At 44.5% G+C, this 26,165-nt stretch overlaps 1 protein-coding gene across 4 annotated transcripts in view; it reads left to right on the forward strand.

Moving 5' to 3' along the window:
- Nucleotides 1-26,165, forward strand: part of FSTL4 (follistatin like 4) — a 202,331-nt gene that overhangs the window by 11,884 nt on the left and 164,282 nt on the right. For all 4 annotated transcript variants that reach the window (XM_057428177.1, XM_057428176.1, XM_057428179.1 and 1 more), the window contains exon 3: nucleotides 4,424-4,457. In XM_057428177.1, coding sequence (XP_057284160.1) covers nucleotides 4,424-4,457 — 34 coding nt within the window. The remainder of the gene's footprint in view (nucleotides 1-4,423; nucleotides 4,458-26,165) is intronic.

Raw genomic sequence — 26,165 nt, forward strand, 5'->3', positions numbered from 1 at the left:
TGAACTTCCAGGGACAGGGAACATGCACATGGTCTTTCCTTGCCCCCCCGTTTGCTTGAATGCAGCTCTAAAAAGTAACAATGATTAACTGCCCATGAGCACTGGTGTAATGAAGCTAGGCTGAAGTGATTGTAGCAGCAGTTGGTGTCAATAGTGTGGCGGTGGTTCCAAGTTTTCTGGGCTTCACTTGGTAGGGACATTCAAAAGCAGCACCCGAAGACAAGACAACAAATAGGCTGTCCAGCAAACTTGGGTTTGCTTGACTGTAGGAGAGTTGAAGCCAAGTCTTTCATTACCCTAATGCAGGGAAAAAAAAACCAACAATCAGAGGAGACAGAAGTAAAATACAGTACTAACTGTGATGCCCCTTTCTGCAGTGGGGTCACGAGGTGGGGGCCTCCTGCTTCAGCAGCAGAAGCTCACGTAGCCTTCCCCCACCCCACAACAGGGATTTATAGGGAGAAGAGACTGTTGCCTTGTATAGTGCACAATATGTTATTTGTGGGGGTACAGGACAGATGTAGATGTGTTTTTATAGAGATGTTTAAACATTCTATTTACACTGACACCAAACAACCTGAAAGCGGTTTTGCTGCTCGCATCCCTCACTAATGACTGTCAGTAAATCTGTTTGCAGTACTCTGGTTACCAAGCACTGTACTACATTGCGTATTCCCTCTGTGTAGTTGTATTTTAACTCTGCACAATGAAGCGTGTGTCCCCCCCCCCCGCCCTGTGTTTGCTCTGAATGGAATCTGATTTTTCATTCCAGAAGTGTTCTGCTCATCCGTGGGCCCATGATTCAGCATTAATCAGCAGCCTGTAACACAAACCAGCTATTACAGCTTGGCAGGACGTTGAGATGCCGTCTTCTGAAAGACTGGCGTTCCCCTCCTGTGAGAACAGAAAAGGGCTTTGTTGTTCAGTGGCAGGAGGTTCACACAGGTGCCTGTGCAATGCATGACAGCTACAGGGAGTGAGCTGTAGTTCTGATTCATATTGTTCTTTAGTCCTCCAGGTCCAGGTTGGGTTAGTAATTGCACTAGATGACACTACATCGCCTCTCAACCATTGGCACTGGGTTGGTTCATCTTCTGGAGATGCACTTTTTCAATAGCTACACGTCTGGTGAAACCAAATACTGGAGCAAAACCACACTGCATCGATTTGCATATAATGATTAGGCATTTCAGGTACAGAACAGAAGGACCTTTTCTTCTGCATTCAATTAACTGACATTAAAAAGCAGGCAAATAGGTGCTAAACATGAACCTTGACAAATAAAACCCTTGTATTGCATTAATGAAATGTTGCTTAAAATGGTACTTGTGAAGAAGCTTTCTAGAAGGAATGAGGAATCTGAAGCCAATTTTTCCCTTCAAAGCCTATGAGTTATGCTCTGATAAAATTAGATTTTTAGTTAAAGGAATTTGTAGTTGTTAAATGCTGCCCATGAAATAAGTCTCATTTATAACCATCTGCTTTATGGCTTCTGCAGGAGAGTATTCTTCAGGCAATGCATCCAAGAACTTTAGTGTCATTTTTATCCAAATAGTTTGATTCTCTACCACTAACACTATTAAAACCTCAGTGTGATTTTTTTCCTTTTCAACTTGAGAGCAGTATCTTGCACTTCAAAGAAGGGGTGACTCCTCTCTCCTGTGAAGAGATTGCCCAAGCCATACACGGCGCTGTGCCTGTGGCCAGACTTGCTGGTAATGTCTTTTAGTGGTATATTAGATCACTAATAGAAAGGTCTTATGTTCAACATGCCCCCAAGGAGTGAAATTAGCATCGTTTCTTTTCTGTGCTACAGAAGAGAGAAATGATTTTGGCTGAAGCAAACTAAGAAAAATGAGCCCTTCCTGCAGTTTTACTTTACTGGAGGGATAGAAACCACAGTTGTGTGTCTATCTGGAGGTGATGGATTTTTGTGGCTGCTCTTTAAGCCAGGTGTATTTCCCACTTCACTGTGTACTCCTGAAACGTTGAGTGTTCTCAGTGCCTTTTCTACATTGAAAGGGAGGTTTTGGGGGGATGTACCAAGTGCTCCCAGGTAATGAGAAGTGGTGATCCGCAGGCTGACCCCCTCTCCTCCCATTGCATTTCTAACAAGCTTTTCCTCTGAATCCTGCATCTGTTCTTTTGGGTAATTTATATTCATTAGGGTGTACAATTATAAGGGGAACAGAGTAAAAGAAGGGAACCTTTGAAGACCATCCTTTGTTTTTGACGATGTCTGTGCAGACATGGAAGTACCAAAAGGGTATTTAGTACAAGTGAGCTGACACTTGAATTTTATAAAGTGAGTGTCTTTTTCCCCCCTTTTGATCAATGTAATAGTTGTAATTAGTTTTAGTGTTTCTAAGCTTTTGAACTGCAGAGAATTCAAACAGCTTGTTAAAGAGAGGGACTCGGGGGAGCTTTAAAAGTACTCTTCCCTTTTGCATGCGTTACATGTACATGGGTTTAATGATAGCAGGCTCTATGTGAATTTTTATCCTGTGCCCCACCTCTGAAACTAATATTTTGAAAAGCTCAGAGAGGTCCCTGGAGTGTAGCTGTCTGTGCAGCTCAGCTCTGCTGCATCAAGGGGATAAATCCTTTGAAGTCTGTACTTAGCCTGAATGCCGTTTTATGTCTTTCTGAAGATCACTAAGGCAGCATCGTACAGTGGGTAAAGACTTAGTATTTCTATAAGCAAATACCCACATTTTGTTTATTCCCCTAAGTTCATAGAATCATGGAATACTTTGCGTTGGAGGGACCTGAAAGCTCATCCAGTTGCAGCCCCCTGCTGTGGGCAGGGACACCGCCCACTAGAGCAGCTTGCTCCAAGCCCCATCCAACCTGGCCTTGAACAGGGATGGGGCAGTTGACTTAGGGAGTGCCAAAACCATGTCTGCTGTTCTGATCCTTCTTGAGTTTGGTGACAGCTTTGAGAAAGACAGCTTGCTGGTCACTTGGAGGAAAGAAAGCAGCATCTGTTACGTAGAAATGGCTACGACACCTTAGCATCCAGTGTGTGTTGTATTGCATCCTGGAATAAACCCCCTCATTCTGAATTACCCGATGCTGTCTGATGTACTCGGTTGAGAGAGGTAATTATGGCCTTCAGGAGTTAGGTGAGCAGATACTGTTGTTTCCATAAGCTGATTCCCCCCTCCCCCATTGTTTATTTCTCTCTTTCACTTGGATAAAGTCTGTATTTTTTTACCCTGTGCTCCAGTGGCAGATTGCTTTATTTCCAATTACCCTGTGGCAGGGTGCTGTGTACCACGGAAAGGATTGTGGATGTGTTTCAGGAGATGCGCAACACTTCTCTTTGTCTAAATGTGGTCTGCAGGGAGGTACTTTATTATAGAGAAAAAAAGTACAAATAAACCCATAATAAGCATCAGGTAGGGCAGAAAGCTTAGATGTCTGGGGAGGCTGTGTGTTATTTTCCTATCAAAAGCAAGAGAGAAACAAGCCTTTTTTGTTTTCCTTCTCTGACAAGCAAACATCTGAGAACAGTGAGCACTAAGGGAATGGAATGAGGTTAAGGCACATCCACAGGAGTAAGAAGCCCCTTATAAGCTTTTGGCAGGGGTCTGGAGAGCTTGCACTCAGTGGGCTTAATCCTGCATCACCCATCAGTAGGCACTGTCCAGGTCAACGGGACTCCAGGCAAGATGGTCTTTGAGTCCTCTGTGCTTCTGTTGTTTTTGATACAGCAAGTGTCTTGACTGATGGCAAAATGTTAGTATTTGTAATTAACCCATAAATAATGCTACTGCTCGGAATGAAATACGTACTCCTCTGGAGTCTTGCCACTAGTGTAAGTAGTTTGTGTTGCTTGGGATCGCAACAGCCCCTTGAGACTTCATGCAATGTCTCTTTAAAAGAAGTTTATCATAGATAGTAGTGATGCTTTGCAAGAAATAGGGCAAATCATGTAGGTGTGTAAAGGTTGAAGGCTCTAAGCATGAGTAGTCGGGTTGCTTTGAAATTATTCAAGTATTTGAACATGCCTCTGCTAAAAATAGCTGTATTGCCTCCTCCCTCCCAAGCCCTAAATCCATGATACAGTAATAATAACCCTCCTAGCTGCTCCCTTTTAACATCAATAAGAGAAGAAAAATCCATTTGAAAGATGCTGTGCTCTACCATGTAACTTATCACAGAATGAAGAATGAGGAATCGTTTTAGGTGATCTGTTGATCCATTAAATACCTGTGGGCAAACTGAAATACATGCTTATAATTACTCCTCAGTTATTGTGTAAAGCTTCGTAGATGCTGCTCTGGGACAATGACTGATGTTTTTAGGGGGGTTTGTTCATGCTGCCTTTGAGCAATTATTGTATTAAAACCAACCAACAACAACAAAAAAAACCTAAATCACAACAAAACCCACAAAAAATGTCTCTTTTTCTTTATAGGACTCCAGAAGGTTTGAAGTTACAAGAAGAAAAGGTAGGAAAAAATAGACTTTTCTTTCACTGTGTGCTGGTGTTGAGTGTTCTTACAGTAACTTTTAAAACCAAGCATTTCACACTTGAAAGAGCATGCTGCTATGGGATTTCAGAAGGGCTGCCTCCTAATCCTCACTTGGCAGTCCTTAGTGTCACAAATTGTAGATTATTGGGTTCTTGTTTCAATGGAAACGTCTTTTTTCAGCACAGAACTGCATCCTGGCATTGGGGATGCAAGTCAAGGTTTGTTGGGTTGTGCTGGTACCCTGAGCCCACATCCTGCTCCTGTCAACTCTTTTGCATTAGTAACTGATTGGCTGCTACTATGAGTAGCTGTATGATGGTTCCCAGCATCTGGGTGAGAATGAGCCATCAAGGAGCTCGTTGCTATCATTAATTTTGGGTTTGTTGAGCAGATGTTTTCTGGGTCAGGCAGTTGCTTCCCTCATCTGTGTCTGTAGAACGTGAGGCATTCCCCTGTTCAACAGATCGATGTGTTCCCTTGTCCTGTTCCAGCAGCAGCTTTAATTGCTTCGGGAATCCCATGTATTGGGAAGAAGTAACTACCGCTGTTTACTGCATAAATGAAAGAGGTCAGGTCCAAGGGTAACATCACCTGGGCAAATAATCTCATTTTGGGTTATTTGTGTGGTTGTGTTCTATGGTTTTTGTTTGTTTCTTTTTTGCTGTGAGGCTGAGGCAGCAGAGAGGCTTGAAGACATCAAATATATGCCTGTTGCTGAAGGTGAAAGCTCAGGTTTCCAGCATACATGTGTGTCTGGTCAAACTTCTGCCACTCCTCAGGAGCAAATCCAGTTTTACTGGCGTTGCCGTGGTCTCAGCCTGAGGAGGGCTCTTGGGTGGATCATGGCTGCTTTGAGATGCAGGAGAGCATCTTGGCACCTTTGATGTGGAAACATTTCAGTCATGCTCTGGCTGTAGAGTTGGTGGTGCAATTGATTATAGGCGGGAGACTGAATCCTGAATGCAAGGAGAGTTGTGGAAGTGGCCTTACTGACTAAACTTTGTGGAAGTACTTCTAGTCCTGTTTCTGATACAGTTTGGGTCTTCAAGATTTACTCCCCACTGAAAGGAACCAACACCTACAAGAACTTAAATACAGCAATGCTTGAAAGTGGGGCTGAGCTTATAAGATCATGTGGGTGCTTGGAAAGCGTTACTTCAGAGCTATAGCTGGATTTAGAGAGCAGTGCCTCTAGATGGGAACTTTCCAGGCTCAATTAGACTGGTTTCTTACTGCCTTCACAGGATGAGTAAGGCTTGACTTCCATTCAGAGCGATGAAACCATACCTTTGTTCAGAAATGCATTCAATATAATGAACTTCGCTGTCAGAAGGCTGCTTAGATCCACGGATGGAGCGAAGGGGGTGGTAGTTGGGGTGTTAAGGTCTGTAGATATATTAGGTTTATGCTCAGTGCCACAGTGGGAATAATCATCTCTGAAGAACTGCAGACTCCTCAGAAGTCAAGCAAACGCTGACACAGTAAATACACCCTGGTCACAAAAGCCTGTGGATTTGCAGAGCAACCTGGGGATTTTCAGCAATGATTAAGTATCTTCCTCTTTGGAGTTAGCCCTCAATAGTGCCTAAGAAATAATTCAACAAAAGCCTCCTTCAGCAACCTCTCCAGTATTAAAATGTGTGCCGAGCAGATACCACTCAGTGCGAGGAAAAAGAAGAGGGTTGAAATGTTTGTTATGCACATGAAAGGATTTATTATGAATCTGGGGCTATGGTAGGATCTAATTTTAAGATTCAGGCCTTTTTTTTTTCCCCTAAAATGGTGATTTTGTGGATAATAGTTTGTACCTGAGGAAATGAAATGACTGGGAAATGGTTGAGGGTGAGGGGGTTGTGCTTGTTCCCTTCCCTTGGTGGAGGATGTGGCTTTGTTGAGAAGCTGAAAAACTCTTAAATATCTGCCACCACAAAGGTGAGAGCTGCAGCAAACTTTCTCTGTGCCTGCTTTCATTATCCCGTGTCCAGGGATGAGCCAGGACAATTAAAAAGAGCTGCTGGTGAAAGGAGGGGCAACACTGATTTATGCTTTTCAGGCTCTTTCTGGGTTTGGACAAAAGGTTTGAGTCCTTCCCATTGAAAGCCGATGCTTTTCTTTCAAAGGAAACAAAACCTTGATTGTTGTAAATGTGGAAATACTTTCTTCCCTGTTTCAGCCCTGGATGAGTGCAGTTAAACTGGGAGGCTTTTGGTTTCCAAAATGTCAGGACTACATATGCTGGAGAAGTTTTGAAGCTGCTCCAAAGCTCATTAGAATCAATGAATGGCTTTCCTTTGACTTCTGTGGGTGCTAGATCAACTGTAATGACATGATCTTTTAATTGCTGTGGTACAGAAGGGAGATGCTTCCCTGACTCCAGCTGGCAGCCAACTTCCACCATGATGTATGAAGACTGATTTCCTCCTGAATTTAAATGGGAATGAGTGGCTGCAGATCCGTTCAGTTCCTGGGATGCCCAACTGGTGCTCAGAAATTACCCTTTTTGACTAATAATGATCTTTTAACAAAAAACCTCCTTCTGGTTGTTGATTAGAAGCTGCAGGACTATTTCCCTAAATTCAGTTTAAGCTCATTAAGTTAAAATTTTGCTCTCAGTGGGTCATGCATGCCACCCACTGCGATTTCCATCTGCATTATGCTCATGTAATAGCGTGTGGTGTGAGGTGCCAAAGCCAAACAAACCCACAAAACACAACCCGTCCACTCAAGAAGACCCAGCATGGAGTGAACAAGCACAGGGTTTGAATACCATCTTTGTATTGCTCTTTTAGCCTGAAATTGGTAGCAGGTTAGAGCAGGCATACCTTTCTTTTTGTGTCATTCAGTCTTCTTTCCCATTTCTATCTAAACATTCTTCCATTATTCACTCCATGAGTTTATACATGGTTTCAGGTGTTAGCATTGTTGCTGTTCCTGTGCCCTACCTGCCCTTAGTGCACAGAAAAGGGAAACTGAGCAAAAAAGTTAATAACCTGCATCTTTGCATCAGCTGCCCCAGACAGTGAAGTAGAGCACGAGAGCAGGTGGGGAAGAGCAAAACTGGAGTAGAGAGCTGGGAAAGCAGCAGATTGGGTGGAAACAGCAGGGATTTAGTGGAAAGGATGGAGAGTAGCATGCAGCAGAAAATAGGGAGACTAAAGGGTTTATGGTAAATTGGAAGAAGCTCTTAAGGGCGCACCTATAAGGAATTGCCTTGACAGTGGCCAGGCTTGATTTTAAAGATAGGTGAGTTTTCACTGTGTAATGAGTGTAGATGAATGTGCAATACTTACCTGTTGCTGTAAATTAGATTGTATCATTTATGTATGTAAAACCATATGCGTTCACGTCCATCACATGCCCCATGTTGAGCAGAACAGGGCCTCTAGTGGCTTCCCCAACTGCTTTAGTTGCAAGAACATAGGCACTAATTCTGCAACTTCTGGAGCTGACAAATGCTCCGATTCCTGTTGGCAGTGTGGGGCTGAAGGATGCTGACTACCAGAATGAATTGTCTGCTGGGTATAACCCTGTGCTCAAGTAGATGTATAGTTGCATTAAGCATGAAGAACCAGATCTTCAGTAGCTACAAATGAGCAAAGCCATGCAGAATTTAATGGCCCACCTTTGCTTTTCAGTAGTTGAGGATCTAGCCCAAGCACTTAAAACTTTTAATTTGTTTTTATGTTGCTCGCAATCATCCATTCAACAAATTAGCGTCAAAAGATGCTTTTGAAACCGTTCAGCCAAGAAATGTTAGAGCAGATTGCTTCCACTCTGTTTGACCATATAATCTTGTTAAAGGAGATGCATCTCCAGATTTATTCCGACAGGTGACATCCCACTGCCATAAAGATAGGAACTTTATCTGTTTTGAATTAAAAGGCTAAAACCTCTTTCAAGTATTCACTAACTCTGGATTGTGGATGTCCTCTTTATGTGTGTGTATATATTAAGATAACACCATCCTCATTGTTACAGTGTGTTCCCTAACCACAGTGAGGAGCAGTAGAATGTAGCACACCCTGAGCTTTTCCAAGGTGCCATAGTTTTACTGAAACATCTCTAGGGCTACATTAGTAGTGGTGGATGATCCAGCCAACAGCTTAATAAGTACTTCATTACTTGCCACTTGACTTCAGTTCTTATGTCCTCGATGAAAAACTGAGTCGTGGTTATAAAGCAGTGAAGTCCTTTAGAAATTCTGTTCATTTCCTTCTTTCTTTTTGCACATTGAAATTTTTACCTATCCGTGGGAGATGGCAGGCTCTCAAAACCTGGCAGGATGGCAAGGTTCTCTCCTCAAGCCTTTCAGAAGCCAAATGAAGTGATCAGTGGTAATTACTTTGGTAGTAAATCACCTATTCACTTCTCATCCCCTTGTTTTCCCATTGGCAGAGTCCAAGAAACTTGGTTTTGTTCCTTATGACCTGGGTAAAACCCACCAAAGGCCAGTAGCTGTGTTGGTCTTTGGAAGCAGTGCTACCTCCAGGATCTTGACTGATTGCCTAGCCAAGTGACATCCAGATTATATGATATGATAAATATGCATACATGTATGCATATCTCTGGCTTGTCAGGGCATCTGTTGTCAGTGAATGGCAGTCTGTTACCTGGGGAAGGGCATTTGGCTGCTCAGAATATTAACTTGGTGTTTAGCTCCTGTTTTTTCTAGGTCTGAGAAACTGCAGCTGCTCAGCACTTTCTGTACCTCATCCCACTTGAATGTTACTCTTCAAACACATGATGCAGCGGGGATGCCCAGTTCTGCAGTGTTGGCAGGGAATTGGCTAGGAATAATGAAGGTAAAAATGGTTTCAAGGAGCTGCCCAAGGCATTTTTTAGCTTGGATTTTATTTAACCCAATTGGGAAGGGAGGGAGAGGCAAAATTATCCTCTCCCATGTATCTGTCAGCCATGGTGTTATTACTTGGCATATTTTGTGGTTCTAAGTGACAAGAGTTAACAGAGGAGTAAAACCATGTGGCGGGGGAAGGACCCCAAATAATCAACTCATTAGCCAGTGTTAGGTACAGTAGTAAATTCAACAATAATACAGATACTCCTAGGCAGTCTTACTATAGCTGTTGGTATTGCACACACGTGTATGGGACTCTGGACAAGGATGAGTAGCTGCAAGCACTGAGCAGTGAATTTCAGCTTAGCCAGGGAGCTGTTTTCTAGGATGAACACTATTTGAATTAGGGGTCATGTTTGCCTTCCAAATGACTGTTGGTTCATTTGGGTGGGTTACTTCTGCAAAGGTCAATGCAGCCATGGTTTAGCCCAGCTTTGCCAATAGATGCAGGAAACCCATTGCATGCCCAGCTCTGACATGCTGGAAGCAGAATGATTTTGCAGGCTTAAGTCTCCTGTAAATTGATAAGTCACTTTCTGCAGTGAAATACTTGTGGGCAGGAGGAGGAATGAATTCCGTTCGTGGCAGAATGGGCAGGAATGTTTAGCCAGTAAATATAATAGTACCTGGCTTTGCTGGAGCAGCAAACTGATGGACCCGGAGGAGCTGGAAGTGAGACTTGAGCAGCAGGAAACCAGGCAGCAGTTACCAGCAGCGAGTCAGAGGAAGGAGCTTGTAAGCAAGCTTAGGAGGTGGCCACACTTCAGCTCCCTGGTGAGGAGGGGAAGAGGATGGAGATAAGCCAACAAGCTAGGAGACTTTGTGAGGATTTACAGGAAGACGTGAAGTACTACATATGTGTGTTCCATGCTGCCATACTTCATAAACTGGCATCCTCACTGCAGAGTGCTGAGGCTGGGTGTGCCCGAAGGCATCGCTCTTTTTCCATCTGAAAGCAGAATGAACTGTGCTCATTTGGCAGCCACATAAGCCGCTTGTGCTGCTGTTGCTGACCGATGTGCCATGCTGCAGCCCTGCTTGGTCATGCCCCATGTTTTAAGAAGTCCCAGTTTCTCATTTGAGCGTGTGGGGAACACTCTGGACATCAGTCACATTTATGACTTCTTGCCGCACAAAAGGAGGTTGTTAAGAAAAAAGAAGCAGGGTGCTGCCATTGCTTGCATTCTTCACGTTGCATGCCCATACCCATGGGTAGATATTGCACAGCAGTATTAGATCCTAAACCTAGACATCTCAGACTGCAGTTAGCTTCACTGCTTAGTGGAAGATGCTGGATTTGTCCATCAGTGACGCTTATTTACAGCAGAGCACAAAACCTTGCAGTGACCTGCAGCAAAGCTATGGCCTTACCTGCTGGCATGGTCCAGAAGGCTCCTTGAACTACTTCTTATCGAGGGATCTAGAATCTCTTGAGATGTTTAGGGTTTTTCACATCATTCCATCATGCGTGAATTGCTGACTTAAAGCTTGTGACTGGAGTGTACACCATGAAGCCAGCTCTGTCTGCCCAGCTCCATGGGACAGTGAACAGCAGGGTTTACTGAACAGACTTTGGCTTCAGGCTGTGCAAGAATTTTAAGTCAAAAGCATGCAAGAAAAAGGTTAACAGCCATGTTGAGGGAGGCGGCAGAAAACACGGAGTGACCAAACTGGAAGGTAGCTCAATCCTGCTCATCAGTGTTTGGAAACTTTGGGAGACAGATGAGCCTATTTCCTGGAGTTAAATGGAGAGGGTGTTTTTTTTCTGGTCCATGCCAAGCAAGGTACCTTTCAGGGCACTTCTGGCAGTGTGTGCTCCGTGCCTGTGTCTCCCAGCGTGGCACGTCAAGGGCATCCTCCGTGCTGTCAGGGAGGAGATGAGTCCCAGCAGGTCATGGTGCTGCCTGCTGCCAGCTCCTGCCTAAGATGATCTCCTTGCCAGCTCGAATGCCAAATTTTGATGCAGACTTACTAGAGAGGTTAGTTTTCTTCCACAGGGCAATCTCTCGCTCTCTTTCACATCTATCCGTAATCTCTCTGTGCTCCACAGCCTGTAAATTACCTGTCTTTCCCCAAGAGATAACCACTTTAATGTTTTTCCCTTCCCTGACATCCCTTGGCTCTGAGCTTCTCTACTTTTTCCACCTAAACTGGGCAGTGTTTTGGAAGAGACCCCTTCGTCCTATAAACCCCATCTTGGGGGCACCATCACCCCCTCCAAAGCGCTTAGATCCTGTTGACCCAGACCAGTAAAGCAGGGTTGGTTTGCACTGGTTTTTAAGACAACCTGTCTTGAACAAGAGGAGAGGCTTTCAAATGGGCTTTTATTGACTTTAGCATCCTCAGCAGCAGCCGCGTTATAAGTGAAATTTGAAGTTGTGTTGGCCCAAGTTTTAGGTGGAGCATTGCTATTTGTATGAAATACTACTTTTCTATTCAGCTGCATGATTATGCTGAAGTACTGCTATGCAGAGCCCCTCTCGTATGGAAAGGGCACGCACTGCTTGCATGTAATATTGGAAGGCTAAAACGTGTTGGAAACCCTGAGTCTTCAGAGCATTTACAGAATAAACTTCTTTGTGAGGGTTGAATAAGAAAGTGGCAGCAGATGTTTCTGATAATAGTGGTACAATGTAATATGCAAATACTCTTTAAGTCTGTTTATGCAGCATGTCTCAGGCATTAGCAGAATAACTAACTCAGACTTTGAGCCAGAAAGCCCAGAGGCCAGGATCACATCTGGGCTCAGTCAGGGTTTAGAGTCATGGTGTTTGCATGTGCTGCTGGTCTGCTTAATGTATAAAAGCATGGTATGTATTCAATTACAGACTCACTAGGTTCCAGCCTGCCGTTTCTTCCTGAGCTGAGCTTTAGCCATAAGGGAGCACAATTACGTTAATGTTTTCAGAGCTTCAACTTGCTGCCCAGATATGAGATAGAATAGACAGAAATTACCCTCTTTGTGCTCTTGTAGCTCAGGCACTTAGACCAAAGTGCCTGTGGCCTCTACCTGTGGCAGATACAGCATGTTGGGCTGTCAGCCTGGATTCGCAGTGCCTGAGGCGAGCATCCTTGTGGTGCTTGCCTGTGGGTCCATTATCTTCTACCGTGTCCAGTTCCTGCAGAGTCATAGAATGGTTTAGGTTGGAAGTGACCTTCAAAGCTCATCTAGTCCAACCCCTTGCAATGGGCAGGGACATCTTCAACTAGATCAGGTTGCTCAGATCCACATCCTGGCCTTGAATGTCTTCAGAGATGGTGCATCCACCACCTCTCTGGGCAACCTGTGCCAGGATTTTACCACCCTCATTGTGGTGAATGGACCTTTGAGGTGGTTGGTACCGCAACTGCATCCCTGGCTGCCGCTGTAGCAAATACTCTGCTGAAATTAGTGTGTTTTTTCCAGTGGGCTCTGCTTTGTTTGTAAATGTTTCCTTTGGACTTTGCATTTGTAAGCAAGGTTTCAGCTCAGTAATTAGTGTGTGTTAAATATATTATTTATTAAGAACGTAGGAGCCTGTGAAATGGTCCAGTTGGTGTCTGGGAAAGAAAAATCACCTGTGTCTAAGGTAATGCAATTACTTTTCTAAAGGAGTTCTTATTATGCACCTAACTGCACATTTAGTGTATTTGATAGACCAAAATAAAACCAGAACAGAATGAATAAGCCATTTTGGTCCATTGGGTAAATAAAACAGCTAAAGCATTTATAAATATGTATTTAGTCAGCAGAGCTGATTGGCGACTCTGCAACTGCTCCAATGTCTAAGTAATCCAAGTTTAATAGCCTTCCATAAATATTTCTGTTTGTCATGAGGCAGTAGATACTTATCCATGCCATGCTGCTTGCTTGTGTTTGATGAGATCTTTTGAAGTGCATTGGTTTGTTTTGCATACAACAAGATGGGCACTATGTGTGTGTATGAAGCAGCATGAGAGTGCTCCTCATCTTGTCGCCTTCTCCTCCTTTCCATCCTCGCCTCTCCCATGCAGGGAGTCCATCTTTTGATGGCTCTTTTTACTCTTTCAGTTTTGGTGAGCTTAGAATGTTCCTCCTCTCTGCTGAATGCCTAAATCCTGCTCCAGTGGCCCCAAAGATGTGACAATCAATAGGGCTCAATCTCAGCCCAGCTGCTCCTTCTGATTGAGTATAAAACTATTTCACATGTATTATGAGACTCATCTAATAACGTGTTTTACCACAATTAGTATGTATGAAAAGTGCTTCTGGACCTGTAGCACCTGTAGATTTCAAAGCCCGTTCTTTCCAAAGATGTAGGTTGGGTTTTGGCTTTTGGATTTGTTCAGCACATTGGTCTGGCTCTGTTGAGGTTATCAATAAACGTCTGTTCTGTGGCTTGTGTGCAAGAGCTGGTGGAAAGGCCACAGCTGAAACCCACCTGTAATAGCATAAAGTTACCCGCAGGTAATAGCATGAAGTTCTGCTTTTACCTGGGAAATAAAAAGCATAAGAAAAAGTCCTGGTTTTTCCATGTGCAGGAGTTCTTCAAAATGTCATTTCTTACAAGATTTCAGTTTAGTTTTTCACTGCAGCTGCATCAGGTCGGCAGTGGCCTGCGATGCCCCTTCTTCTGTTCCTTTTGCTTCTCCCGTTGGAATTCTATGTTGTGAATCACCTGTAATAAGAGTAACTTTTCTTGTAGTTACTTTGATTTATTACTTTTTGAGTTTCCTCTTTCGTTTGCCATAGTTGTGCTTTCTTCTTTACCCATCTTTATTTCCCCTGCACTATTAGTTTTCCTTAAATTATGGGATAGTCATAGTTAGGTTTTAGCTCTTATTGGCCATTACATACAGAAGTTGATCAGCTGCTTTTAGCAGAGTCAACATTGTGGCAAACCTTATTCCCTGGGAATAGAGTCAGTGAAGCCAGAAATTGGAAGCAGCCCTATGCAGCCTCTCAGCTGTTATCAACACGTCCAACTCTGCTGGCACCCGTGTCAGTGAGGGCTGATCCATTGCCAGAGACATTTGTATAGGAAAACAAACAGTTTGTGCAAACAGAGGGTTGCTGGATTAGAGCAGATGTACCACTGAGTGTGGGAGGTGACCATGTCTGCACCCTGAGATGCTGATGGAACTCGCCCAGTGTGCAGGACTCTGGGTCCAGGCTATGTCTAACGCTGTTCAACAATGAAATTACTTATGTGATCCGTAGAACACCCTCATAAATGAAGAACTTTATTCCCCAAACTATATAATAATGCTTTAAACAGTGAACCTCAGCAGCAGCCAATAACTGAGCTAAATGAATGAGCCCCTTGAGTGGGTCTGTCAGGCAGGAGAGCTCATGGACTATTTGGTGTGCTGGGTCCTGATGCTAGGAGCTGGAGTGAGCAGCCAGAGTCATGGGAAAGATGGAGAGAAGGCTCTTAGGAAAGTGAAGGTGGTTTTGCCATAGTGATGATGAGCTGCCTGGCCTGGGCTGCAGACTGTAGGATATAGGACTGACTATCTCAGCTTACAGTCTTAAAACCAGTAAGGAGCAACTCCTTACTGTAAGGCACAACATGGAGAATAACTCAAAGCCCTTAGAAGTACATTGAATTATCCTGGAAGCCCAGACTGCTGCTCAATGCTATGAGACATCTTATTTAGAGGGAAATCTCACATGGGGATAGCAGTAAAGAAGCAGAGACAGCAGAAATCCTTTTTTCCTTTTGGAAGTCTGATAAATGCTTCCTGCACTTGGAGGTCCACATTTGGATGACAGCTCTAGATATATATATTCAAAGCAGGTCAGGTGGATTAAGGCATTGCTAAGTGAGCATTTTTGGGAAGTGACAGTTTGCAGTTTCCACTGCAGCATCCAAACACAGCTATAGGAAGTGTGGGGACTCTGGTGAAGTGATCGGGCTTTGAGTGAACTTCAAACAGATTTCTGTTTGAATGTGAGACAATGCTGAAAATGGCTTTACCACCTTTTGATGTTCACCCAGTATAAATAACATCACCAGAACTAATCCTTGCTGATCTGTGTATCAGGCATCGCAGTTTTCTCTTCAAAGGAAGCGTGTTCATCAGGGCATGTTTATTACAGCTGAGCTGTATTCCCTCTGATGCTGTGACCCCATCATCTTTCAGGCAACTTTAAGCGAGCACCTTCTAGTATTTGAGAACAGATATAATAGAGTAATAGAATAGAATCATAATTACAGGCCTTTGTCTTGCCTTTCACCCCCTGCCTTTCCAGCAGGCAGAAGCTTTAATGTGATTATTTCACAAGATGTGTGTTCACTGGAGGATGAGAGACTGGTCTCATCATGAGAACAGTGCTGCTGGCCTTGCACAAACATGGACCTTTTCCATGGATTTTCTCTGGAAAACCTGAGGGATTATTTTCAGTTTCAGGTATCCCAGCAGTTAATAGTGGGAATAAGATAACTGAAATGGCTTTAACCTGACAGGGGGGAGATTGAGATGAGATCTTAGGAAGGAGTTCTTCACTATGAAGGTGCTGAGGCGCTGGCACAGGGTGCCCAGAGAAGCTGTGGCTGCCCCATCCCTGGCAGTGCTCAAGGCCAGGTTGGACACAGGGGCTTGGAGCAAGCTGCTCCAGTGGAAGGTTTCCTTTATCCATTCCTGCTTTTGTAGTAGTAATTTTCAGCCCCTCCTTAAACCAAACCTGGTGTTCGTTCTGTCAGTGTATCCCCATGGGACAGGAGGATTTCTGTCAAAACAGCAATGCGATTCCTTTTGAGCAGCTAACTGGAGGCGGGCAGGGGAGCGTGGCTCCGTGCGTGCGTGTCCCCTTTGCTGATGGGCTGATCAGCAAGCGCCTGATGTTCGTGGTGCTCTCTGGAGAGAGGCAGCTCTAGCGGGAGAGCCATTAATATCCAGCCACTCTGTCAGTGGGAGCTAAGCACAGTGCACTTACTTAATTTAGATATTACATCTTTCTCTTAGCTCAAACAAACACTCCTTTGTGAGCATAAAATTCTCCTCTGCAGCTTTGGAGATGGAGCTGTTTGTCTTTAGATGTGCTCTATTGGGGAGGGCTCCGAGGAGGATGAGGGGATGGGTTCCTGATTGCTCTCTTGAAGCTCTGCTGACCTGTGCAGGCTGGTCACTCCTGGGGCAGGGGACTGTGTATCCTTAGTGGCTCCAAGGGCTTTCAGTCACAAAGTAGTTAAAGGTGGTTGGTCAGAACTGCTTTGGTTGACTTTGCAGTTGAAAACACAAGCAAAAAAACCAACCCCAAACTAGATGGTTTTAGTTCACCATTGCAAAAGCTCGTCTGCGGTGTGTTAAAGAGGCACCCTGTAGCTTTCCTTATAGCTTAAGATCTTATAAGCAAGAATAAGATAAACTAATAGTTATTAAAATTGGGACTTGTGCTGACTTAAATACAGTAAAGGCCTTTATTTGATTTCTGGTGAGAAGGGATGAGCTCAAATTCAGCTTCATGACTAGCAATGAAGCTAAGCGTTCTCTAGATCACAGGGAAACAAGTTCCTCTCAGTTTGATGCTACACATGCTGCTGCTGTAAAAATAAATGTTTGTTTTGTAGAAGTACCACCTATGCTAGTAATTCTTTTTAGTTAGTGGGGAGGTTGCTGATGCCACCGGTGTTTCCCTTCAGGCATGCTCTGTGGCCAAAAGAAGATCTGAGATTGCCAGGAATATACCCATGAGCTACTGGGAAAGTTCTCTAAAGCTAAAGGGTTGGGGTTTGTTTAAGAAGGTTCAGTTAGACCTGTGAGAGAGCACTCTTTCTTTAATTCAGATGAAAATCTGCTTTTCTGTGCTGGGTGTTTATGAGGCACTAGAATAAGAAAGTTAAGATTTGAAGGGAAAAGCAGGATCTTCTATTAGGCCAACTGAGATAGAAGGAAGGTTGAGAAGCTGTTGAGCGCAGGAGCTGTTTGTCAGGTCTAGAGCAGTAATGGTGATTGCCAGATACTCTCTTAGCTCCCTTTATTCTCGAACTGAATTTGCTGATTTTAAAGTTCCTGTAAACACAGTCCTTGCTATCAAACTCTAAGTATGTGTGTTTGCCAGCTGCTATGATAAGGATGGGAGACCCAAAGCCATTTTTTATCTCCCTTGTCTGTCTCTTTTTAATCTTTCATTTTTGGTTGCAAAAATACAGATAACTTTAGAGAGTGTTTAATGTGATGCCAGTTGTCTGTAGGACTTCAGATAAGACACTGATCTGGCAGCAAAGGCTTTGGGGGTACATTTATGGTGGGGCATCAGTGAAGTCTGAGCCTTATTTCTGCTTTCTGCTTTAGTTTTTTAGGATTTAAAATTGATATTTTTGATTTTCTTTTTGCTGGTGGTCTGGGCCATGCTCTTGGGTGTTCTTTGCCCTAAAACTTCCTTCTCCTGCATCCTGAGATAAGGAAAAAACACATGAAAACGTGATTCGCTGGAGTGCAAACATCACCGAAGCTGGTATGATTGCTGAGATAAAATCAAATTAATTGTCATACTGTGCGCTTCATAATACTGTCACAAATATCCATCTCGTGTAATCTGATAGTTAGGATGTGCCTTTTTCCTTTAAAGTGGTAGTGAATCCTTTAGGTCTCGGGGTTTAGCGTGTCACTGTCTGCCAATGGCAGACTGTTACTGATCCAACCACATGAGTTACAGATAATTACAGTTGTGTGCATATAACAAGAGAAAAAGGCTGGAAACTCAAGTAGCAGAATATCCTCTGGAAACGAGGTGTAGCTTCTAGTATGTTCCCCTGGAATTGGGGTCACTCAGTCTGCAGGAAAGATCTGAGGCTCTGTGGTAGTCAGGCTGGTATTAGAGTTGCAGTCCCACAATCACGTGTGTAATTGTGTAGTTACTTGTCTACAAATGGAAGTGTTGTTTTTCCATGGAGTTAAGAAAGCTCTTCTCCCTAGGTGGGATTAATCTGTAGCGTGTTTTTAGGGTATCCCCTGGAGGAGGGAAATGCATAGGAAGGTGCTTGGGCTACCCTTCTCTCGCTGTTTGTACTTTGGTTTTAGGATGAGGAACACAGCACAGTGGCTGTGACACTGCCATGCTGTCTCCCCAAAGCTTTCATGGAAGCAAACCAAAACTGTGAGAGTGCTGAGGCACTGGAATGGGTTGCCCAGGGAAGTTGTGAATGCTCCATCCCTGGCAGTGTTCAAGGCCAGGTTGGACAGATCCTTGGGTGCCATGGTTTAGTGTGAGGTGTCCCTGCCCATGGCAGGGGGGTTGGAACTGGATGATCTTAAGGTCCTTTCCAACCCTAACTATTCTATGATTCTGTGCTGAATTAGGCTCTGCTGTTGCCCGAGAGGCTCCATCTATTCTGGTACTTTCAGTAGCAGAAGCAAAGAAGAAATTTATGAGCTCAGTTAAAAATACTCCTATTGATTCCGGAGCTATATTAGTCTGAGTGATTTGGAATAATTTACTTCCTCTGTGTGCAAACCTCATTCGGTTGCTGTTTTGTGCCTTTGTCATGATTTCGGTGAGGCAAGTTTAAAAGGGAAGTAGTATCAATTGATCTAATACATGTTGTTGTAAGTGGAAAAACAGGCACTGCTTTGGAATCAGCTGCAAGGAGATGCTGAATCCTCTGGGGTGCTTGTGCCCCAGTGCTTTCATAGAATCCCAGCCTGGTTTGTGTTGGAAGGGACCTTAAAGCTCATCCAGTTCCAACCCCTGCCATGGGCAGGGACACCTTCCACTAGAGCAGCTTGCTCCAAGCCCCATCCAGCCTGGCCTTGAGCACTGCCAGGGATGGGGCATCCATTTGAGCACTGACATCAGATGTTGAAATATCTGAGATGCGAAGCTGAACACGGTCCTGCCACATCAGAGTCCTGGAGAGTGACCTCTGTGCTTGTGGGACCAGTCGAGGGCAGTCATCTGCTGTGCCCCTCTGGTCCCTCACCCAAGAGAGCTTTTCCTTGGCATAGTCCCAGACTGAAGGATGCCTGATACATTAAATGTAAAATTACATGAAGGCACGAGGCCTCTGAGAACCTAATTACATTTGAAAAATGAGGCTATTTATTTCTGGCCTTGTGCTGTACCCATCAATGATGCTGGAGGGGTTTGGGGTTGGGGCAGAGGTTGGGTCTGACCCAGGCTGGAGCAGAGAGGTCTCTGCTGCGGGGTCTGCCCTTGGCTGCGCTTCATCTGCAGAGCATGACCTTTCAGAAGCACTGGTTGCTGCAGTGCTGCATCACATGCCGATGGGCAGAGAAAGTGATTCTTCAAGGCTTGTGAGAAAGAGCTTTAAGGCTCTCTTCTCTGGAAGTAAATTTATTGGCTAAAGGGAAGTTGAATGGGATCACTTGTGAAAGAGGAGCAGCAGCAGAATGAAAAGGCTGCTGCTGCTGGAGAGAGGTGCAGGAGGGTCAGGGAGAGACAGTTTCTGTCCTGTGGCAATTAGGAAGGGTGAGAGGGAGGATTGAGTGGAACAAAAGAGAACCAAATGCTTTGAAGGAAAAAAAGCCCTGGGTTTAGTCTGGCTTACTGATCTAAATCTTGATTTAGTCATTTACGGAGATGGGGCAGTGACTGCAGGAGGCCAGGTGCCTAGGAGATGGATTTGTTCTCTGCAAAAGATACTTCTGCTGCTGGGCAGCTGCTGGTGCTTGTTGGTGTTTTCCACTGGTTTTCTTATGTGTAGGCTGGAGCAGGTGAGTTTCCTGTCGAATCCTTTGGTGCACTCGTCAGAGCAAATCCAAAGGGAAGCCCAGGGCATTTTCACTTCAGTGTACCATGGCCAGATTTTGGTGTCCCATCAGTGCTGAAAGGTTGCTATGTGCTCTAGTCTGCAGGGTATTACCAGCCTCAAGTCTGCATGAGAAACATGTCTTTCTGCCCCATCTGCCCCCGGCATCCTTCCCATCTGCCCCCGGCATCCTTCCCATCTGCCCCCGGCATCCTTCCCATCTGCCCCCGGCATCCTTCCCATCTGCCCCCGGCATCCTTCCCATCTGCCCCCGGCATCCTTCCCATCTGCCCCCGGCATCCTTCCCATCTGCCCCCGGCATCCTTCCCATCTGCCCCCGGCATCCTTCCCATCACCCTGCAGAACCAGACCTGCTTTTGCTCCCCGAGCCATGTCTCACCCCTCTGGAGGCAGCGGTGGGAGTTGTGTGCCTGGCTGTGTTTGCAGATTTGGCCTTTAGCTGCTTGGTCTCCTGCTGACGGCTGGAGAGATCATGCAGAACATACAGAAGGATGCGGTTGTGTGCAATGAATAATTATGAAGTTAGTGTTCCTGCTTGCGCCGGGTTTGGGAGACAACCTTTGTGGTGTTTGTGTTACAGAGCGGCTGCTGGAGCAAGGGCGAGCTTAAAGTGACAACATTCAGCATCTCAGCCAGTGCCTCCAGGACCAGCACCCTCCTGTCTCTTAGACATCATTGCGTGCCCTTCCAGCAGCCCTCCTTTTATTCAAGGAACAGCTTCAAGTATGCTGGAGGTGGAGCTTTTTCAGAGACCTCCACTGTCAAAGTCAGTGTGACTTCTCTGTTTAGCTGTGCTGAATTGTTTTTGATGTTCCTCTGGTATGGACCAGCCTCAGGTGCCTTCCCTCTGTACCTCATTGTGATACAGAGCCCTGTGAAACAGCTTCTTACAGCTCTCTCTGGGGAAGGCAACGCTTTACGTTGAGTGAGAGATGAGGTTGCAGGGTCTGCAGTTCCCTTCCTTCAAAACCAATAAAACCCCATTTCAACAGCCTGAGGTAACTGAGTGTTACCCTGGTATTTTGAAGCAACTTCTTTCAATAGAGGGAGGCTTTGTTAATACAATAGTACTGGAGCGATACTCCACAGCTGATACCTGCAAAATCGCTTTGGTTTTGTACTTCATTGTTTCAACAGATCTTACTCATCCTTAAAAGTTTGGTTTAGTCTGAGGGAAAAGCAGGTATTTGTATGTGTGATCCAGTCATGAAAGGAGATGCTGGGTATGCATGCTTGGGTTTTTCCTATGAATAGGAGATCCAGACAGAAAAAAGAGCTATAACCACACAACCATCTGTGCTCTCCCATTCAATTAAACCAAGGATCCCCTGTATCCTGTGGGTGCAGGAGCCAGTGCATGGCATGCCAGCGATCGGGAGCTTGCACGTGTGCCTGCACCTCGTGTACATGCAGTAATGCTTGAGCCAGGGAGACATGGCAGAAACCCACCTGCTCCTGACCCTTCCAGTAGTGACTGCACAGATTTGTTCCTTGCTGCTTACCTGGAGGAGGTGAGAGAAAACTGAAGCCTAAGTCCAGAGAAGGGCCACAAGGGTGATCAGGGACTGGAGCACCTCCTGCATGAAGACAGGCTGAGAAAGTTGGGGCTGTTCAGCCTGCAGAAGAGAAGGCTGCGTGGAGACCTCAGAGCAGCCTTCCAGTATCTGAAGGGGGCCTATAGGGATGCTGGGGAGGGACTCTTCATTAGGGACTGCAGTGACAGGACAAGGGGTAACGGGTTAAAACTGAAACAGGGGAAGTTTAGATTGGATCTAAGGAGGAAATTCTTTCCTGTGAGGGTGCTGAGGCACTGGAATGGGTTGCCCAGGGAGGTTGTGAATGCTCCATCCCTGGCAGTGTTCAAGACCAGGTTGGGTGAAGCCTTGGGTGAGATGGTTTGGTGTGAGGTGTCCCTGCCCATGGCAGGGGGGTTGGAACTGGGTGATCTTAACCCTAACTATTCTATGATTTTATGGATTTATCTATGGCCATGAGGAACACGGCAAAAGGCATGCGATGGCATCACGCAGGATAGACCATGAGCGCAGCTCTTCATCTAGAGCTTGTGAAGGTTTTACCTCCAATAACTCGTCCTGCTCTGTCCTTCCCATCTCTCCCTCAGCTCTGCAAAATGTATTCCACGTACACAGTGTCTCCCTGCTCGAGCCAGTTATCTGCCTCTCAACAGCTACATATTCTTTCAAAGTACTCTATTACTGCTAGGATTTGATTTTTATATATATCCAATCATTTTGCTATTGTGCTGCTTGTGTGTGGCTGTGGATGCAAAAGCGTCTTAGCTCTCTGCTTTCCCCTCCACTCCATCTCTCACTGCGGTATTGATATTTCTATATGTAGTAGTAAAATTAATTCAATTATGTTCTCTGTTTATGAACTAGTTTATTGCTTTAATTATTTATGGCTACTGCAGCTAATTTGATTTAGGCAATATTTAGTTCTGTTTCAGTAACTTTTCATTTTAAAAACAAACTGCTGGCTTGAATTCATTGGCATTAACAACCTGCTATTGATTAGTTTGGCCTCAAACTGTGTGATGAGGAAAGAGTGGCTGTATGCCACGCTGAGCCTTCAGACCAGAGTGTTAACAGCAAGTTGTTTTTCTTGGAGTCGGTCTTTAGATAGTGTATGAAGGAGTGTAAGGAAGGTTGAATCCTCTTGGATTTCTGTGGTTTGAGCTTATCTTTGTAGGAAGGAAGGAAGTAAAGGATGCAGAACTGAAAACCTGCAACACCCCCTCCCACTTCTGTACCTCAGTTACAGCATTCAGGGGTGTTTTGTTGTGAATTGGTAATACAATCATAGAATCATAGAATAGTTAGGGTTGGAAAGGACCTTAAGATCATCTAGTTCCAACTCCCCCTGCCATGGGTAGGGACACCTCACATAACGTATAGTGGTGACACTGAGTCTGCCGGTCTGTGTATCTCTTAAGGTCTGCTCTCCAATTTGAGGAGCTTAATTCAAAACCTATTAAAACCAATCAGAAGGCTTCCTCTTTTGCTTCTGTTTTATTTTGTACCCTGTCTCCAGTAATGACTTGCTAGCTTTTCCCTCTGTCTTTATGTTCTGCTGACTGCTCACGGCTCAAAGGACCAAGAGGTTAAATAGCTTCTCTTCCACCATCGTGGTTACCTGTGAGAACCTCAAGGGCTCCACTTGAGAGCAGGAAATGAAGGTCTTGTTTGTACATTGTAGTTCAAGGGTGAGCTTTGAGGCTCCTTCCAACCCAAACCAGTCTGACATAGGCTTATCCGTTGTGGTGGTCAGGGCTCTGCTGCCCTACTCTGTGGTCTTTGTGTTGGGTCTGGCCAGCTGCAATTTCATGTCCTTGCCTCGAATGAAGCATAAAAGGCTATAAAGTGCTGTAGGTCCCCGTGGTTCTGCTGCCTTCTAAAGGTGCAGATCATCCTTTTTTGTGTGTCCTTGAGCTCTTCTATGGAAAAGTGAAAGGTTGAGGGAGGCTTTTCTGTAGCCTCCTCCTTCCTCTGACAAATACCCTTTATTCTCTGACAAATACACTTGATTTATTCTGTACCACAGCGTGTTGTTTACAGCATATGCAGTGATATTAAACAGCTGCCACGTCTGAAGCCAGACGTAGCAGCAGCAATCCTGGAGTGCCTGTGTCAGCTCACGTCAAATCCCTAGGGATGAAGGGCTCTATTAAAAACGTAAGCTCGTTATCACTAATCTTGAAAGTGGGCCTCTGCATTTAACATATATAATTATAACCTTTCCAACAAGATGATTTCATCTGCTGGAACATCTGGGAATTGTGTTTGCATTATCACGTTTCAGGGGGGTGAAAAATCTCCCCGTTCTTTCAGAGGATTCTGAGGGATTAGTTGCTGCCAATTGCTGTTGCGTATTCCTGCAAGTGTTTGTGTAGTTATGTGTAGCTCCAATTCATTCTGCATCCCTTTGAGGTGTTTGTGTTGCCTTCACCAGTGATGTACTGGGGTGGTCCCCTTCAAACACAGACAGGCTTTTCCCAGGGTTGATTTGAGGAATGGTCTGGCAATGTGTGCAGGAGTTTACCGAGGATGGCTTGTGCAGTCAATTTGGGAGTAACTATCCTGTCTTGGAAAATCACCTGAAAAAGTGATTTGCATTAGTATTTCCATCATGAAATGTAGTAATAGACACACACTGATACTCACTGAAGGATCAAAGGCTCAAGGGAGCCTTCTAACATACTTCCAGTACCTAAAGGGGGCTGACAAGAAAGCTGGAGAGGGGCTTTTGACAAAGGCAGGTAGGGACAGGATAAGAGGGAATGGCTTTATACTGCCAGAGGGGACAGTTTTAAGTCTGTCTTGTAGGAGTCCCCTCTTACCCTCTGAAAAGACCATGCCAGTGCAGGGGTTCATTGTGATTTAGTCTCCTTTCTGGGTAGAAACAGTACAGCACCAAGCAAAAGTAGTGGTGGAGACAGAGAAATTCACACATAGTTTAAGCAATATGAGCATGTGACACCTTACAGATTTTTGCCCACATTGGAAAGATGCTGTAAGCCTTGCTGGCTTTACAACAGGATCTCAACCAGCCTCTGATCTTGGTGTCTTGAGTCTTAATGATCTCTTCATAATCAAGATGTGAGCAAAATAGGGTCTTTTCGTACACTCATAAAACTTAATTAAGGATAAGCTGAATTAATAGAATTCATTTACACCTGCAGTTGAACTGAGTAACACATTCTCTTTCCTCAAACGTTTAACCACTAATAATTAATACTATTTTACAGTCTGTTAAAGCATCCCTAACTTTGTTCAACCTTGGAGAAACTGGGTGTTTCTTTTGTAAGAACTTAACTAACTCTGATTCCAGACACCAAATCCCCACCTTTATTTGGAGGTGCTCAAGTTCCAGAGAAGGAAGGGTGTAAGATGTATTATTTCTCTAACAGGCTGGCATCCTTGCTAAGCCTGATTGCAAAGAGCCCCTCTCTGTGGCTCCACATGGAGCCCATTCACCCCTCTAGAAACCCTGTCAAACCATTTCAAAGTTAGAAATTGAGGAGTGCATACAATAGGTGAAGCGATTCAATGATTGAACTTTATTTAAAACAGAAGAACTCCTGTTACGTGTTTCTCTCCCCTTTTAAGTGTTTCCATCATGAGGATTGATTTTGGTGTCACGTGGGAGGAGTAAGGATGTTGCTGAACATTTAAATAGCGACTTTGGAAACCAATAGCGATGTGAAGTGAGTATATCTGCCAGTCACTGCAGCCCCTGTGAGGGGCAGCAAAGGAAAAGACAGCTTTAAAAGGCATCTAGCCAAGAGAGTGCCCATTGTGCCATTGCAAACCTGGTTGGACTCTTGATAAGTTAGAGGGTGTTTTCTTCCATATGCACAAAACAGGGGATTAAAGTCAAGTTTTGTATGTGTACAGTGGCTTGATTAGAACTTTAAAAATTGATGGTTAATTAAAAGGACCAGAAGTAAAAGGGATGTTAATTTTACTTGGTCTGGAATATCGTGGCCGTTATGTTCAATCATTTGTAAGACAGAAGGCTGTAAAACGCATCCTGTGCTGAGGTTATAGTGAAGCCAAACATCGTCATAAATAACAGAATTCAGCTATCTGTTTACTGATCTCTAAATAAGGTGTGATTGGAGTAAATATGATGGGAGACATTTAATTAAGCTGAATGAAGGAGTGTGGTAAACATCACAACACTGCCAACGAAAACAAAATTAATGTGTTGGCAGACCACATAGTTACAACTCGCAAGTGCATCTATAACAGTGTCCTTGTGATAAAGTTTCAGTACCCCTGTGAATGCCTTCAGATTGATTCAAGGGCATCCAGGTGCCATCCTGTCTTGCCCAGCCTCTGTCAGGGCTGTTGTGCTGCTTATTTTCAGTGAAAACATTGCAAGAAAAGAGTGTGTTCCATAAGGAGAAAACTGGCTAATACTCACAGCTCTACTAGAGGAAAACACAGCTTGCATTGGAAGGGTTGATGAGTGCGTTGTCATAGATGGCAAAATACTCTGGTCTTGGTATAGTAGTAAGTCTTTTTCTGTGGGTTGTTTCTGTTCTTTTTTATATTTTCATTAAAGACAGCAAAATATGTGTAATAAATCCCAGCTTTGCTGATATGTTTCTGC

The sequence above is a fragment of the Pezoporus wallicus genome, unplaced genomic scaffold (assembly GCF_028554395.1).
Source record: "Pezoporus wallicus isolate ANWC-B61680 ecotype Strahan unplaced genomic scaffold, APGP_CSIRO_Pwel_v1 contig_12044, whole genome shotgun sequence".
Lineage (NCBI taxonomy): Eukaryota > Metazoa > Chordata > Aves > Psittaciformes > Psittacidae > Pezoporus > Pezoporus wallicus.